The sequence below is a fragment of the Penicillium angulare genome, assembly GCF_028827245.1.
Source record: "Penicillium angulare strain IBT 27051 chromosome Unknown utg000009l_segment0_segment0, whole genome shotgun sequence".
NCBI classification, from domain to species: Eukaryota; Fungi; Ascomycota; class Eurotiomycetes; order Eurotiales; family Aspergillaceae; genus Penicillium; species Penicillium angulare.
The window spans coordinates 1,144,402-1,159,602 of NW_026623168.1; the positions used below are offsets into that span (position 1 = coordinate 1,144,402).

The 15,201-nt window shown below is 45.7% G+C and overlaps 8 protein-coding genes across 8 annotated transcripts; 3 read left to right on the top strand and 5 right to left on the bottom strand.

Annotated features, from left to right (window-relative positions):
• Nucleotides 1-361: 361 nt before the first annotated feature.
• On the bottom strand, nucleotides 362-730 carry N7478_011981 (uncharacterized protein; the record flags this gene model as incomplete). Its single annotated transcript, XM_056928195.1, has 1 exon — nucleotides 362-730. One exon carries the CDS (start codon nucleotides 728-730, stop codon nucleotides 362-364), a length of 369 nt encoding a protein of 122 aa, XP_056773922.1.
• Nucleotides 731-6,753: 6,023 nt separating this feature from the next.
• Nucleotides 6,754-8,527, top strand: N7478_011982 (uncharacterized protein; the record flags this gene model as incomplete). The annotated part of the gene is made up of 4 exons (XM_056928196.1): nucleotides 6,754-7,002; nucleotides 7,095-7,589; nucleotides 7,650-8,326; nucleotides 8,380-8,527. The coding sequence occupies 4 exons, from the start codon at nucleotides 6,754-6,756 to the stop codon at nucleotides 8,525-8,527; spliced, it is 1,569 nt and encodes a 522-aa protein (XP_056773923.1).
• A 258-nt stretch (nucleotides 8,528-8,785) lies between these two features.
• Nucleotides 8,786-9,508, bottom strand: N7478_011983 (cytochrome P450; the record flags this gene model as incomplete). Its single annotated transcript, XM_056928197.1, has 1 exon — nucleotides 8,786-9,508. The coding sequence occupies one exon, from the start codon at nucleotides 9,506-9,508 to the stop codon at nucleotides 8,786-8,788; it is 723 nt and encodes a 240-aa protein (XP_056773924.1).
• Nucleotides 9,509-9,565: 57 nt separating this feature from the next.
• N7478_011984 (uncharacterized protein) lies at nucleotides 9,566-10,318 on the bottom strand (the record flags this gene model as incomplete). The annotated part of the gene is made up of 1 exon (XM_056928198.1): nucleotides 9,566-10,318. One exon carries the CDS (start codon nucleotides 10,316-10,318, stop codon nucleotides 9,566-9,568), a length of 753 nt encoding a protein of 250 aa, XP_056773925.1.
• Nucleotides 10,319-10,779: 461 nt separating this feature from the next.
• On the top strand, nucleotides 10,780-11,502 carry N7478_011985 (uncharacterized protein; the record flags this gene model as incomplete). The annotated part of the gene is made up of 3 exons (XM_056928199.1): nucleotides 10,780-10,814; nucleotides 10,967-11,387; nucleotides 11,497-11,502. 3 exons carry the CDS (start codon nucleotides 10,780-10,782, stop codon nucleotides 11,500-11,502), a joined length of 462 nt encoding a protein of 153 aa, XP_056773926.1.
• A 76-nt stretch (nucleotides 11,503-11,578) lies between these two features.
• On the top strand, nucleotides 11,579-12,292 carry N7478_011986 (uncharacterized protein; the record flags this gene model as incomplete). Its single annotated transcript, XM_056928200.1, has 1 exon — nucleotides 11,579-12,292. The coding sequence occupies one exon, from the start codon at nucleotides 11,579-11,581 to the stop codon at nucleotides 12,290-12,292; it is 714 nt and encodes a 237-aa protein (XP_056773927.1).
• A 568-nt stretch (nucleotides 12,293-12,860) lies between these two features.
• On the bottom strand, nucleotides 12,861-13,760 carry N7478_011987 (uncharacterized protein; the record flags this gene model as incomplete). The annotated part of the gene is made up of 1 exon (XM_056928201.1): nucleotides 12,861-13,760. One exon carries the CDS (start codon nucleotides 13,758-13,760, stop codon nucleotides 12,861-12,863), a length of 900 nt encoding a protein of 299 aa, XP_056773928.1.
• Nucleotides 13,761-14,126: 366 nt separating this feature from the next.
• N7478_011988 (flavodoxin family protein) lies at nucleotides 14,127-14,576 on the bottom strand (the record flags this gene model as incomplete). Its single annotated transcript, XM_056928202.1, has 1 exon — nucleotides 14,127-14,576. The coding sequence occupies one exon, from the start codon at nucleotides 14,574-14,576 to the stop codon at nucleotides 14,127-14,129; it is 450 nt and encodes a 149-aa protein (XP_056773929.1).
• Nucleotides 14,577-15,201: the final 625 nt, after the last annotated feature.

Consider the following 15,201-nt stretch of genomic DNA (forward strand, 5'->3'; position numbering starts at 1 on the left):
GGGATTCATACGAGCACGATGAGCGAGAGGATGATGAACTCGAATGTCCAAAAGAAGACAATAATGGTTTACAGAAGGGAAAAAGAAATGAGTTTGTGTTGCAATAGTCTTAACTTGTCTGATTGCTGGCTTGTGGCTCCTCTAGGATAGAAGACCCTATTACAAGATTATGATAGAGAATAACAGATTTCATACCAACTTCAATGTGCTAATCAACATTGCGTGGTAGTTCTCATGAGTGACGCTAGAAGATCAAATGTTGGTATATACTTTTCATACTCGAAGGTTTCAGCTTGGGCCCAACTGATAACCATCGAGTATACAGGCTTGATAAAATCAGAAGAAAACAGAAATGCACGCTTTAATAACAGTCGTTGGGGCCAAGGGCCTTGAACCGAGCAACCATGAAACCCGGGCTGCAATTTGCCTCCCAGTCGACATCAAAGCCGGGCTCAGGGTTGTGGGGGTTGAAACTTGTCTTGTCGGAAGAGAAGATGGGCATGCCACGAGGGACCTCGTCAAGACTTGACGAGGAGCCACGGCGCTCATTGCAAGGGCATGTTGAGGTCGTCCTGCCGCCTGGTGTAGTGCAGGGGCAGAAGCCTAGGAAGCGGTTGCATGGGACACACTTGTAGTAGGCGCGGCTGTTCGATGTGCCGGGGTTTGTGGAAAGACGAACACCGGGAAGGCCACACTGGCACTTCCATTCTTGGGAGGATTCTGCATGCATGATTGTGATGATTGTGCGTGTAGGTTTTGAAGAAGGATAGAAAGACTATGACATAAAGTTAGTGACTGAGTAGTTGTATAGATGGACATGTGATATCTCCCTTACCTGATATGACCTTAAGTCGGGAGAGATCATGTAATGAAGATCGTGATTGATTGAATGGATCAACTATGAATACTACTCTTCAAATCCGGAGAACACTGGCTCTTTATATACAAATTGAAGAATTTTCCGGGGCAGGAGATCGGTATGACGCTATTTGAAACAAATTCGGTATATTTCCACTTAGGGAACCATGGTGCAGCGGTGACATAATTCCCGCATCGCCATTTCTTGGGCGGTTAGGCCATTCAAGTCAATCATGGCCACGATTGGAGTCACGTCGTGGACCAACAGTAGCTCGTTCCAGATTCTAGAACGCAAGGGTGATCGCTCCCAGTCGCCAAGACTCCTTTGAGGAAGTCCACCCCAACACGTTAGGTAATATCACGTAACGCGATCAAGTGACTGGACCGGTTTTCCCATTTCTTTTACCTAACAGTGGTTATGATTGGTCCCTGTTTATAGAACTTGGTTGCAAAAATGGGGCTAAAGCCCCGTGATCCTGAGGCATTTATGTAAGATCTGCTGAGGAGAATGCGGGGATCCCTTTCCCCACGTTTCCGGCATCAGGTGGCTGAATTCCCCCTATCATTGGATCAGGACGCCGAGCGGCTTCAAGCAGCGAACAGGATTTTACTTCACCTTTCTACCCGTTGGCTGTTGGCAACATTCAATTGGTTGAAAACTTCGAAATACCTCAGCGCCTCGGAGTAAGTATTCACCGGATAGCCGTGGCTGACCGCCTTACTAACACGACTGTAACAGCCCTGTTTGCTGTCTCCACATCCCCTGGAGCCATTGCGAATCTGGTGACGAGATCTGGGACGACGTCTTTGGAGTCTGTGATGATTAATTCGGCGGTCATGAACCCAATTCTTTGGTAGCCGGCCCGGTTTGGTGAACTATTCCCAACCACTCTGACCGGCTACGACGGCCATCTATCTCATTGCCATATGTGTCCCTCGGTTAACTAAAAAGGTAGACAAAGTCCAGTGAGGCAAGGGATTCCGGGCCGAGGATTTAGACGAAATTTGGTCATTCGTTCCCCTGAACTGGGCAATGCTACATCCACCACGGTTTTGGCTATAACCACCACAAACCGCTTATGTAATACTTTGATCACGTTATGTGCAACTTCCATGAACCTCATCAAAATCAAAGATACATATAGATAATAATAATTTTAACCAAAACACCACCACATTATAAGACTAAACCCTCTATTTGTTCATAGTATGTCCAATAAGACCACATTCCGAATATTTGCTTGCCTTTTTCGGCTTTTTTGAACCCATCGCGGCCGTGGATGTGGCTGCGGCTGACAAATATTTTCCGGCTCGTATAACGGCAGCTGATTGGCTGATCTTGATCGGTAAATACAGACTCCGTTAACATAGTAAAAAGCTTGGAAAAAAGTAGGTAAAATAGGTAAAATAGGACAGATAGCAAAGAGCTTAGAAAAATAGGATAAAATATTAGTTTATATATGGAAAACAAGCTTTATTTTGCTGTATGTTGCTATAGTTACTATATGTATCTTTGATTTTGACGAGGTTCATACTGTAGAAGTTGCACGTGATTAGAAATGTGATCAAAGTATTACATAAGCGGTTTGTGGTGGTTATAGCCAAAACCGTGGTGGATGTAGCATTGCCCCCCTGAACTGCTATTCCCCAGAGCAACACATTCCAGTCCGAAACAATATTGATGCTTGAACGGATTAATGCATGTGGCGGGTGGCCAGTGTTCATTGGAACATTCATGTGCGCTTGTATCCTTTTTTTTTTCTTTTTGCATTTCCATTACTATATGAGAATCTACTTTGGTAATTAGTTTAAATGGCGCAATTCCTTCCGCTCAGTCCGTTTCTAGATCGGCCGACGACGTGTCAAAGAAATCTTTGTGTTGCGCCTGGAAAATTACAGAGATTCTACCACGCATTTCATCATCCTGGTTAAGATGTGATGCCTAACAAGTTGTGACATGCTGTACAATACTCCCTTCCAGGCCTTGCCTAGCCGTGTGGGGCGCGCTTTGTGGCGGGGGCGATGGCGGTGATCATGTTGCTTTTTGCGACACATAACCCACTCGACGTGTGGCGCTCTCAGTCATGATGCCATTGCCGAAGGCCGAGTTTATTCATTTCAGGACAATCACCTCAAATTCTGTCAAGGTTTTCATCGATGGCGAGACCCATTTTGAGAAAAGACGTTCTCCCCGAGCACCGCCCCACAAGATGATGTTGAGAAAAGAAAATTTGATCGAGTCATTAAATCGCGCCACTAGTGCCCCAAACTATCTGAACTAATAATAGGTAGCTCGGCTGTCGAAATTTTAAATCTCAGCACGTGCTCCCGTGATACTTTCACTAATATTAACTGACAGCGTTTCTTTCAAGATCACGCGGTATTGAAGCACAGACAAAGCTCGGATGCATGGGCTTCATGAACGAGGTATTGACTTTCCGAGTCATATGATCGTTTGTACGACTCAGATTTCACTTTCGCTTTCGCTGTCTTCGTCCCACCCAAATTCCTTGTCGACAACGACTCATGTCGTGTTCTCCTCATACCAACCCTCACTAAGGGCCCACTCGTCGCCATTGCTCGAATCCAAGCCCCTTACACTAATCTCGACTTAGTCCTCTAATGCATTGCAAGCCTCGCTGAAGTTTCTATAATATAATACTCACACTCATCTGAAACAGCTATAGCACCCCTATCACAGAGCTGGATACAATGCTGAAAGACGGTGGAGGAGACATGGCAAGTAGAAGTTCTGCCATGAGTCGTCGATCGGCGCAGGGTCTTCTAACACCCTAGCAAACATTGATAGGATAGCCGAAGTGCAAAACATTCTCAGTTAAACCACCCTAGCCAAGCAGCAAATATCGACCAGAAGATGTTAAAGGCGTGGGACGTCATGTCGGAGGGGAAAGTTTCTGCGGTGCCTTCAATTGAGAACAAACCTCCATGCTCGTTTGTATCCCCATTTTCTTCGAGGCAGCGAGATTGGACGACCCATCCATGCCATCCATGCCATCTAACATTTTAACTTTATTTCCTTCTACCGTTCGGCTAACAGTGAATCCACCTTCATGTCTAAGAATTTTGTTTCCATTACTTGAGCCTCAATGGCAAGGCGCTGATACTCAGAGTCCACTAACATATGATACGGGATTGAAAAGACGAAATATCACGCATTATACTGATGCCAAATCCTGCTCCGAAGTCCGCAATCCACTTCTGGTAATAAAAATACCGCCGCGATCGTGGCTCCAATGGCTGCCTGACAACGCGTCGTAAGTCAGATAATTAATGGCCGTGCAACCATCATTTCCTACTTTTATACGGGGAGCAGTTCCTCTCAGACCTAGATAATAATTTCTCCCAATTTTCATGTCAAATTGATCACTTTTTTTAATCCATCTTTCATTCTGGTATACGAATTTGCTATCATGGTAAGCAGACCATTTCGTCAGCGACTTAGAGAGTCGAGAAAAAAGAAAAATAGTATCTCGCTCGCCCATACGGAATCCCCCCGTCTAGAATATGCACTTATAGAAGGGGTAGAAGAGGTGAGCTTCAGATATAGCACGATGCTTCTTCGCGACGACGAAATTTGCCTGCTGAGAATATACAGTGGCAGCCTAGGCAGCGTGATTAGATGTTCTCTCGAAAGCACTATGCTTTCAAATCCAAAGCCTTATCATGCACTAACATACTGCTATGGCGAGGAGCAGCAGCAAAAAACCATCATTTTCGATTCGCAAAGGTTTCAAGTGTCAGAAAATTTGCACCATGCTCTTACCTCAACCAGAAAACTAAATGACGATTATAACACTGGATAGATGCCATGTACTCGGTTTACGATCACGCTGAAACTGTTGTAGCTTGGTTAGGCAAAAATAGAGGTTCAAAATTGCTGAGTTGGGACAAGTTTCCGCTTTGCCAATTCTTTGAATTGAATGTTCAAGAATGCCTAGCTGATGTAATCTCTCGAGACCATTGGAATCGCGCGTGGGTTTATCCAGAAATACTCCCTCGACCTGATGCTACGCAGCTGCGATGTGGCCTGCGATGTGGCGCGGAAGTGCCACTTCCTAGCTTTTTAGAAGGTGCCCACAATACTGCCTCCGGATTAGAGATTTATTTTGACGCTCAGGATTCTGCGAGCTGGTCTTATTTCGCAGACTGCGAAATTCCAAACCGAATGCTAATGCTTGATTCATGCTATACAGACCCTAAGCGTTTATAATTTCCCCGCTTTCTTGATTAATATAGATATATATGTCAAACATCTGTTCGGGGAGAATTTACGAGACAATATCGAAATTGATCATACTACTGACAAACAAATAATCATTCCGCGAATCTTCGCTCGATTGATTAAGGAGATTCAAAGTTTGTATATTCTCACAATATGATCGCGGCAAATCCCGACTAGGCAGAATGGTAGGCGAAATTACCCTCTTGGTGTCTATTTATTGGAACCTTATATAGGGTTCCTACGACATTCGGAAATTCGCCTGAGATTGGCCTACGCTGCGCAGGAATCTATGTTGTTTATGACAGTGATCGGATACTTTTGCAGACCACCGGTGTCATCCTAGGATTCGCTCAAAAAATACAAAAACCCAATATTTCCCGGGATACATTTCAAAATCTCCGACGCAAAGAAGATCGAGAGGAGGCAGTAGAACAAATCCAAATTATAAAGAGTTTTGTGAATCCGACAATTGCTCGGAGAAGTCTCCTCTTCCTCTTAAAGTCACGGTCCGAGGCGTTTCGCGACTACATGTATATGTTGTTTACACAGAAGATATTGACCCAAATAAAACGGCAGATTTGGATTATGAAAGTAGGCTTACATTTGGTCGAGCTCATTGCTCCTTGGAATGGAGCAAGGGTGTGAGTTTGCGGAAACAGACAGACTCGCCCATAGCCCCACGTTGTGCTTGGGTCCCCAAGGATGCCCGGCTGGGAGACTGTATTTGCGAGTTGTCAGGATACGATACGTGGCCGATATTACTCCGACCCAGCGGGAATGATTACCAGGTTATTGGTGATGTTTGGGTCGAACTTTCTGATATCAAAGTAGAAAACGAAGGCAAGGGGTGCTTTTTACTATGTTAGACCATGCAGCGCGTATAGATCTTTAGCAATTAGGTGCACCGCCACCAGAAAAGGCCAGCTCGAACTATTGTTCATCCTTGAATATATGGCATCTTCGGGTTATTTTAAGCGCCACGGTCGGCGTGCCACGCTCAAGGTTTTCGGCCCGCGTAGCTAAAAGAGCCTCAAGTTGTGGCGTCTTGGCGTCTTGTAAGATTGTTGCGCTCTCTATAATCAAGTCATGGATCATTAACCTCTTTACTTTTTCTCATAGCTAGCTCATATTTGGCAAATGATTTTATTCTTTGTCTAGTTAAACGATATTGTCTCCATACTAAGGGGTTTTCAATTGCAAAGTCCAGATTGGCTCCCCACACCCCACCTGCAAAACACTTACCCGTACGAACCAGTTGCGCACCAGGATGGATCTTTCCCCCCACCAAGGTCCCCCTGAATAGACCTGGAAGTTGGGTCTGGCCAAGCCTCTGTGCTTGATTGGGATATTATAATTGGCCAAAGGAAAACGGGTATCAGTGGCAAGGGAAAAATATATAGCTCCTCCCCTACAGACTTGACAGGCACAGCGCATGCCAAGAACTTCACTTAGGATTTATGCTGTCTCCACGGCTTTACGGACTAATGGCCTCGGGTGTGGAGCTGACGGAGATACCCCATGAGGTACACCGGGGTACTCCAGGCTTCTGGGGCAAAAACCCTTCTGCCAATATTCCCTTCTCCAGTCTCCGAGTCTACTAGGGACAACAATTCCAACCCACAACCCGAGTTAATCACAAAACCACATCGCCCATGGCAATTTCTATGGAGATGCAGCAATCATCAGCTGCGCATAATGATATCGACGATGCATATGCAAAACATGATATGGAGTATGTGGAGAGGGCAGCGGACGCGTCCGACAAGGGCGATTCTGCTGCAGATAGAGCACAATTATCCAAACCACACCGTGATTATTTGATGGAGCAACATGGCACGTTGGATCTCGATCCCATACCTGCAATGGACCCTGCGGATCCCTACAATTGGCCAAAATGGAAGGTTAGTCCTCGCAAATCCTGGCAGAGAACGCCGTTTCCGTGGAAAAGAAATGCTTTTACTGATCCCCGACCGAATTTATTCAACCCACACAGAAAATGACGAACCTTATCTTAGTCGCCTTCCATGCATGCATGGGAACCTTTGCAGCAGCCGGTATCATCCCCGCATATTCGAATATTTCAGAGATGTACGATGTTTCCAATCAATCGGCAAGTTATTTGACTTCGCTACAAATTGCGGTCTTGGGTGGGGCACCGCTTTTCTGGAAGCCTCTATCCCATCGCTTTGGTCGTCGTCCTATATTTCTTATCTCCTTGCTCTGCAGCCTTGTATGCAATATTGGGTGCGCGAAAAGTACTACTTATGGTGCGACCGCTGCGTGTAGAGCTCTTGCGGCGTTCTTTATTGCCCCGGCTTCTGCTATTGGGAGTGCTGTGGTGATGGAGACAACCTTTAAGAAGGATCGCGCTCGGTATATGGGTATTTGGACCGTGATGATTACCCTGGGAGTTCCTCTTGGGCCCTTCATCTTTGGCTTTGTTACTTATCGGGTTGGCTATGAGTGGATATATTGGGTTTTAGCCATTGTGAGCAAGCTTCCTACCATTTGCAAGATTTTGTGCTAACTTCATTTGCTACTTTCACAGATTAACGGTGTTCAGTTTATCCTCTACCTATTCTTTGGACCCGAAACTCGCTACGTGAACAGTGGTGAATGGCGGGACGAATCAACTTTCAGGAGAGAATACATTTCGATCCGTCGCATTGACCCTATGCCTTTCACATGGTATGAGTTTGTCAAGCCATTGACCCTGTTCACCCAACCATCCGTCATAATACCTACCTGTGCCTACGCCATGGTCTTCCTTTTCAGCAATATCATGACAACTGTCGAGATCCCAGCTCTTCTACAGACAAAGTTCGACCTCAATGCGGAACAGGTTGGCATGCAGTTTCTTGGTATGATCATTGGATCTGTTATTGGCGAGCAAATGGGCGGAAACCTATCAGATTACTGGATGAGAATGCGAGGAAAGCGAGTGCATGGAGTAGCAGAACCCGAATTCCGGCTTTGGTTAAGCTACTTCGGATTTGCTCTTACATGTGTGGGATTGATCATCTTCCTTGTTTGTACGCAGGAGGCTCCTGCAGGAACTTGGACAGTCTCACCTATAATTGGAACAGGAATTGCTGGTGCGGGAAGTCAATTGGTCACAACAGTAATGGTCACTTATGCCATTGATTGCCATTCTCATGAAGCCGCCAGCGTAGGCGTTTTTATAACTTTTGTTCGACAGATTTGGGGCTTCCTTGGTCCGTTCTGGTAAGACTGTCTCAACTTTCCTCGAAGCTGAGCTCGACTAATACTCTGTTTAGGTTTACCTCATTATTTGACAGCGTTGGTGTGGCTGCCAGCGCAGGCGTTGTTTGCGGCATGATCGTGGCTGTCAGTGTGATCCCGACTATCGTACTCCAAGCTTATGGTGGCAAGTGGAGACAGAAGAATGCGGAAGTTGTCTATTAATGGGACTCGGATCATATACTATATCCCCCAATTAATTTTCGAAGTCTGGTCTTGATAAGGGGAATGATACACCGATTTGGTGTCATTCGCAGACCATCTTCAATGTACACGCATGGAATTTAGACTATATAGAATGGCTGATAAGATTCATTGCAACGGTCGAATATAGAGAGTTCAATTTCAAATTTATGGTCATTACCAATCCTTATTAAATTTGAAGTGAGGCGTTGGCAGTAACACGAGCAAGCCTATCCTGGACTAGGAGCGTGGCTGAAGGTTCATCGGTAGGGCCAAGGTATGTGCACTGAATCCTTCTTTTATCCCGAGCTCCCAGTCTGGTGATGGGAGTGTAAGATTATATTTCCAAAACAGGGTTGCAATGATGAGTTGCATTTCAAATAAAGCAATATTTCGTCCAACACAAGCTCGACCCCCTTGCGAGAATTCAAGGTTTCCCCGCTGCATGTCCTTGCTATTCGAACGAAGCCAACGATCGGGCAAAAACTCGTCCGGGTTGTTGCCAAATATTGTGCTATCGCGATGAATGGTGCGGGTGGATGCGGAGATAGTGGTTCCTTCTTCCAACAATTCCCCTGAAATATGCATACCACCCTTAGAGACAATACGTGGCAATCCGAGTTCGATCGAAGGTCGGAGCCTCAATCCCTCATCAATGCACGCTCGAAGATATGGCATGTCTTTGATGGCATCATACGTCGGCAAGGTTCCTTTATCATTACCCAAAGCCGCGTTCAGCTCCAGGCACAATTTTCTGGTGGCCCTGGGATGGCGCGCTATTAAATATATGACATTCGTAGCTCCGATCTCAGTGTTTTCTCCAGCGACACTGAACATGTTCATTGCTTCAGTGATGAGCTCGCCAAATTCTAGACACAGCGGTGACTTTTCTTTATTCCATAGCAGTGTAGTCATCAAATCTTCCATTGGTGGCTTACCGTCTTTGATTAGAACAGTGTCCATTTTGATCCGATTTCGGAGGAAGCGTATTGTGATGTCGCGTCCCTCGCCACCTCTTTTTCAATCTTGATTCCACCATGATAGAGCCCTCATCAACTTGACGGATTTGGGCGCCCAGCCAACAGTCGAAGAGACATGGCCCCCGCGGAAGAACGCTTGATAGAGATCAGCCTCGTAAGTATCCCCCATGATCGTTTCAGCTGCGTAGACGAGCGTGTTTCTCTCCAGGAACTTAGGATTTTCGCTGAACATGACAACGCTACTCAAGTCGTAAAGAGTCGCCAAAATGACGAATTTCATATCAATCGGGCTGGACGAACTTGGAGACTTGCGATGGTTGTCGATATACGCAATCATGGCCTGCAAATGCGGTCGCATCTTTCCCTCCAAATACACGATACTTTTCTGAGCGAGGGCTTGAGCAAATCGCCGACGCTTTGTGCTATGGACCGTCCTATCCTGAGAGTCCGAGACATTGAGATGAGTCGATTCAAGAGCAAGGTAAAAGTGGTCTTTCGTGGCTTTTGTGCCGTGACCGTACATATCCTTGATCGCCTGGACTGTAGAAAAGCTCACATGAGTAGGTCCGATACGAACCACATTGCCGTATTGCTGATGTGCTTTATGTATCGCAGATGTTCGAGTATAACGATATTGATGAAGAACACCCCAGGAATTTGTGAAACCTGCTATTGAAACAGATGGGAATCTTCTTAGTCTCTTCGAATCTTGAAAATATGTAAATGTTGGGCACAGCATAAATATGAAGAAGGCCACAATGAGGCCACACTGGGCAAGCAGAAAGCCGAACATGTCCTCAGCTGCTTCGAGCGACCAGATGGTATACGTTGAAATGGGATCGAACTCGCTTCATGAGGGATGGTCTCTGGACTATAGATGCGACCGTATTTATCAAGGTCACTTGGAAGACGAGTCGCAAGTAAGCTGTCTGACAAGCAAGCCACCTCGGCATCAATATTTCCCGAATGGGACTCTCGGCACCGAACATCCTCTTTGGGAATGCAATCCCCACAATGGCCGAATACCTCGCATCACCGCGTCTCCACCACATTTTGACTCAGGATAGAAGTCGCTTGCCGAACAATAAACCCCCGCAATATCTCCGGAGCTCGGAGAAAGATTGCTGGCCTCGCCTCTCTTTGCTTGCCTGCGGTAGATAATAGGTATCACCACTCGAATAATGACGATCGCATCGTCCAAAAAGCCCACTTGGTTAGTTGCATTTTGGGCTTTTTGAACAGAGGCTAAACGACATGCAGTCAAACGTGCAGGGCACGCAAGGTGAAGTGTACGCCAGGCTCCGATCATGTCAGAGAAATAGTTCAGTTGCTAATCCATTTTAGGTGATGGAGGCCTAGTCTCTTGTCAGCGATGCGTCCGGGGTGGCCGACAATGCTCATGCGAACGACCATCAAAAACAGCAATCTCATTTCGACATAGTCGTCTCTCATTACTTGGACGAGCCGAGTTATCGGAGAGCACTACATATGATCAGTGCTCTCCCTCACCAATTGGTACCCATTTCGGGTCCGATGTTAGTACCAGCACACCTGAGGAATGTGAGATTCACAGCACGCATGCCACAAGTCCCTTGGACACAGAAAGTCACGCGGTGCTTCAAAACGCCGGATTAAGCTATCCGGTACTTAATGACACTCCCTTTGACAGTGCAAACAGTGAGAAGAGCCACATATATGGAAATAACCAAGGAAAATTCGACATTTCGCCCGCTGATCCGGGCTTCAGTCCTCACGAAGTGAATACCCCTGCGCCTATTGTTTGGGATAGAGACCCATCGCTCCAACTAACAACCTTAGAGGCGGAATGTATGGAGTTTGATGTTGAGGAGATAGGCCCCTGGGTAAAAATTTCGTCCATGCTAATATTGACTTGGCAAATCACTAATTGCAAGTAGCTCGATTCCACTAGCCCAGAAAGGCATTTCACGTACATTCTTCCTCTATAAGTAGGAGTGACCTTCAATATGAAGTACCAGTCTGATGAGCGCGATCCAGTCTCGCATTGCGATGTAATGTGTTATTCAATTCAATAATGGCTTGCGCAGCACATATTTTAAGGCTCACCAGCAACGATCGAACAGACCTGAAAGATGCAGAAGAGTTGTATCAGCATGAAGCTGTCCAGCTGCTCATCCCTATATTAGGGAATGTTGAGTTCAATAACCAAAACGAGATTGTCTTTGCTGCAATAGGAACTCTGCGCATGTCCGAGCAATGGGAAGAATATGTTGACCGACAATATCACCTTGTACCAAACTGCTTCATTTCATATGGACCACCTAAAAAGTCATCAACGGCTCAGGGTGGTTTGCTTGAGGTCACCTTCTATGCTTATATCCGGGCGGATATTCGTATGGCCATTCTGAACAAGTGCTGCACCCGAATGCAGCCATCTACTTGGCCACTTGACACAAGTATGCCTTCTTCTGATGCGGACTGGGCTAATCGCGCGACTTGGCTTCTTCTACAAACAATCAACTTTTGCTATGGATACAATATTTCTGGTGTTCCTCCTCGAGAGGAACTCGAGGCTCTCATTGACAGTTGGAAGGAATCGATTCCTGACGGCTTCAAATCCTATATTCTACAACAATCCAACAATGATTCATTTCCTGTAATCAAGCTACTATCTCCCTGGCATGTTGTTGGACTTCAATTTTACCATGCATGCAAAATATTACTTGTTACCAACAGCCCAATTCAACCGGCATTCTGTGACATCATTTCGTTAACAACAAATACATAAACGCCAATGTTTTGAGCCATGCTCGATTGATATGTGCCATTGCCTTCTCAAATAAAAATTTCGGTACGCGCATCAATGGTTCCCATCTTGTTACTTTGGCTGGTCAGTACTTTACCGGCCAGGAAGAACGTTCAAGGGTATTACAATATATGAACATGTTACACGATGTACATGCATGGCCTAGCAAGACTTGTCTAGATATTTTAGAACAGGCATATGGAGGCTTAGTTACCGGTACCCCGAGTTCCTCGAGGTGAGAGATTCAGAGGCTCAGATGAATATTACCTATTGTTATCACAATCTAGCCTGAGGGAGTTTTTTTAATGAGCATGTACAATTTTCTATTTGGTAGTACTAGATGTCATGATACCCACACGTCCTCATGTAGTCTTCCTTCCTTCTTCAACTCAGATGCCGAACTTTCACCATTTAACATGTGATCCAAGACCCCGTTTACGCCCCGAGCCATATTTGGGCTTCCGCAGATATAAACAATACCTTGTTGCTTCAGAATCAGATTGACGACACCAGTTCTGTTTCCTTTCATCATAAAATCCTGGATATAAACTTACTTACCATCTACCAAATGCGTGGATAGTGCAAAGTGCGTTTTCAAAACTCCCAAGCTGACTGCATCCTCCCACAAATCACCATAAAGGAGGTCATCCCTTGATCGACATCCAAAGAAAAGGGTCATCGGACCTATTTCCTTTCCCTTCTTCTTTAAACCCAAACGCTCCTGAACAAACGCACGAAAGGGTGCAATTCCACTTCCAGCGGCAAACATGACAATTGGCAATGTTGGGACATTAGGAAGGTTGAACGCAGAGTGTCGAACGTGGGCAAATATTCTGCGACCGTTAAGGATCGAGCGAGGTCCGGCTAGGTTGTAGTGAGGGCGCGCCACCGCGGAGGCATCTGAGAATTCAGATTCGTTGTTGCTATCAATTATGGATTTATCACCCAATGCACGCAGATATCCTGTAGTGAGACCAAAGAAGTTGTCGTTCTGCGATAGCTGAGTTTCAACAACGCCAACAGTCAAAGCAATAGATTCCGGATCCACCATATGAGAAGACGCAATGGAGAAATAGCGCGGGCGCAGCTTGGGCAATATCTGAATGAATTCGGAAAAGAGATCCCCAGGCCACCGTTCTTTTGGTTCTGCTAGTTGCATGAGTTTTGCACAGGTTACATGTTGCTTCATAATCGCATCCCAATTCTCCTGTTTTTCAAGCTTATTCTTCAGGAAAGCCTTTCCCTCTACAGTCGGGCAGTACCTGATCAACAATTGTGCAAGCTCAGCAGATATCTGGCCACATATATCGATTTGGTATCTCAATATAACAAGGCGAGTGGTGGGAGTCTTGACTGGAATTTTTGTATCGGCGTCGTCAATATCCTTCGTAATCTTTAGGTCGATGACCTTATTCAAGGTTTCTGTATTCCAGTGAAGCACATCGGCCATTTGATCCACTTCATGATCTGGATTTATAGGCCATATGGCGAGGTGGTCACCAGTCTTATATTTCAGAGCTCCGTTCGTAGTTTTGGCGTTAACCTCGACATGTAAATATTCTTGCGAGGAAGTTTTTGGCTCAGTATTTCGATTACTGTGATTCGATTGATATGTATTTGTAATTTGAACAATTTGCGGTTGTTGATTGGGTTTTCGTTTGGTAGATCCTTCCTCTGCTGTATGAGATTCGACTCTGTTCCCTGTCTCCTTTCTGGAAGACTCGAAAATGAACACAGCCGGTCTTAACACTTGAGAAGAGAGACTCTGCTCATTTTTGCCAAATTTGTTTGCAGGCGTCTTAACCAAAGACTCCTTTCAAGTCAGCCATTCATCGTTTGAGTGAAGAGCTTCATCCAATTTTCCAACTGGTACAATCCTGCTTGCCTCGGTAGAGGCGAGCTTCTCATCAACAAAGTCCACAAATCGGTTGTATGATTGGTACTGCGAGCTTCCCAATCCGAAGCAAAAATACTGCAGCTGCGAAAATGACTGTTTCGGATAGAGATCGGTTTCTTGAAGATAGTCATGCAAGCCCAAGCCATTGTCGGTCGGATCACCTTCACCATATGTCGCGACAACAAAACCAACAACTCTTCCCCTTTTAAAGTCCCGGATTTGATCGAAGTCAAACTCGTCCGCATTAGCAGCCATTGCTGCTAGACCAAAACGCGTGGAACATTCTCTCACAAGCTCCTTGGCTAAACGTTCGCTCTTCCCGCTCTGAGAACCCCAGAAGACGATGATATCCTTCTTCAGCTCATTCATGCGGTCGTTTATATTGCGAGAAGGAGCTCTGTTTGTGGAGTCAATTTTTCTGTCAAGTCCATCTTCCCGCTGTGGAGATATGAAATACAGATGGTATCAATTGAGGGGTTTCGAAAATGTGTTCTTGCACCAAAGTGCGAACGTAATAACAAGTACAACTATCGCGACTAGGTCGTCGAGCGACCAGGACGTGAGCTTCAGCGTATCAAAACTGCTCTGTATGTTGATCTTCATGGGGTTCATTTCGAAAGTCTTAAAATTTAAAATTTCAACATCATGCATTCTGATCTGAATCACGAAGGTATTTATTGTGAGCCCTCAATTCATCCCGCGGGCTGACTTTCTTTTATATCCACACGCGTGGACAATCGAGCTCCGACCATGACTGCGGTATGAGTCCCAATACTCTTTCTTGCAACATTCAGACCTCTGATCATACTGAAAGAAAGTGGCATGTGAAGCGGTTGTGGATACTCGGCGAAGAGTTACTGAAACGGGAAGTTTGAAGCCGAGCAAGGCTCCGGCAGCGGAGAGAGTGCAGCACAGCTCCGTTATCCAGTGCCGCCTCGTCTATCCATGTGGTACTCCACAAATCGATTTGAATCCGGGGTGTGGGGGATGGATC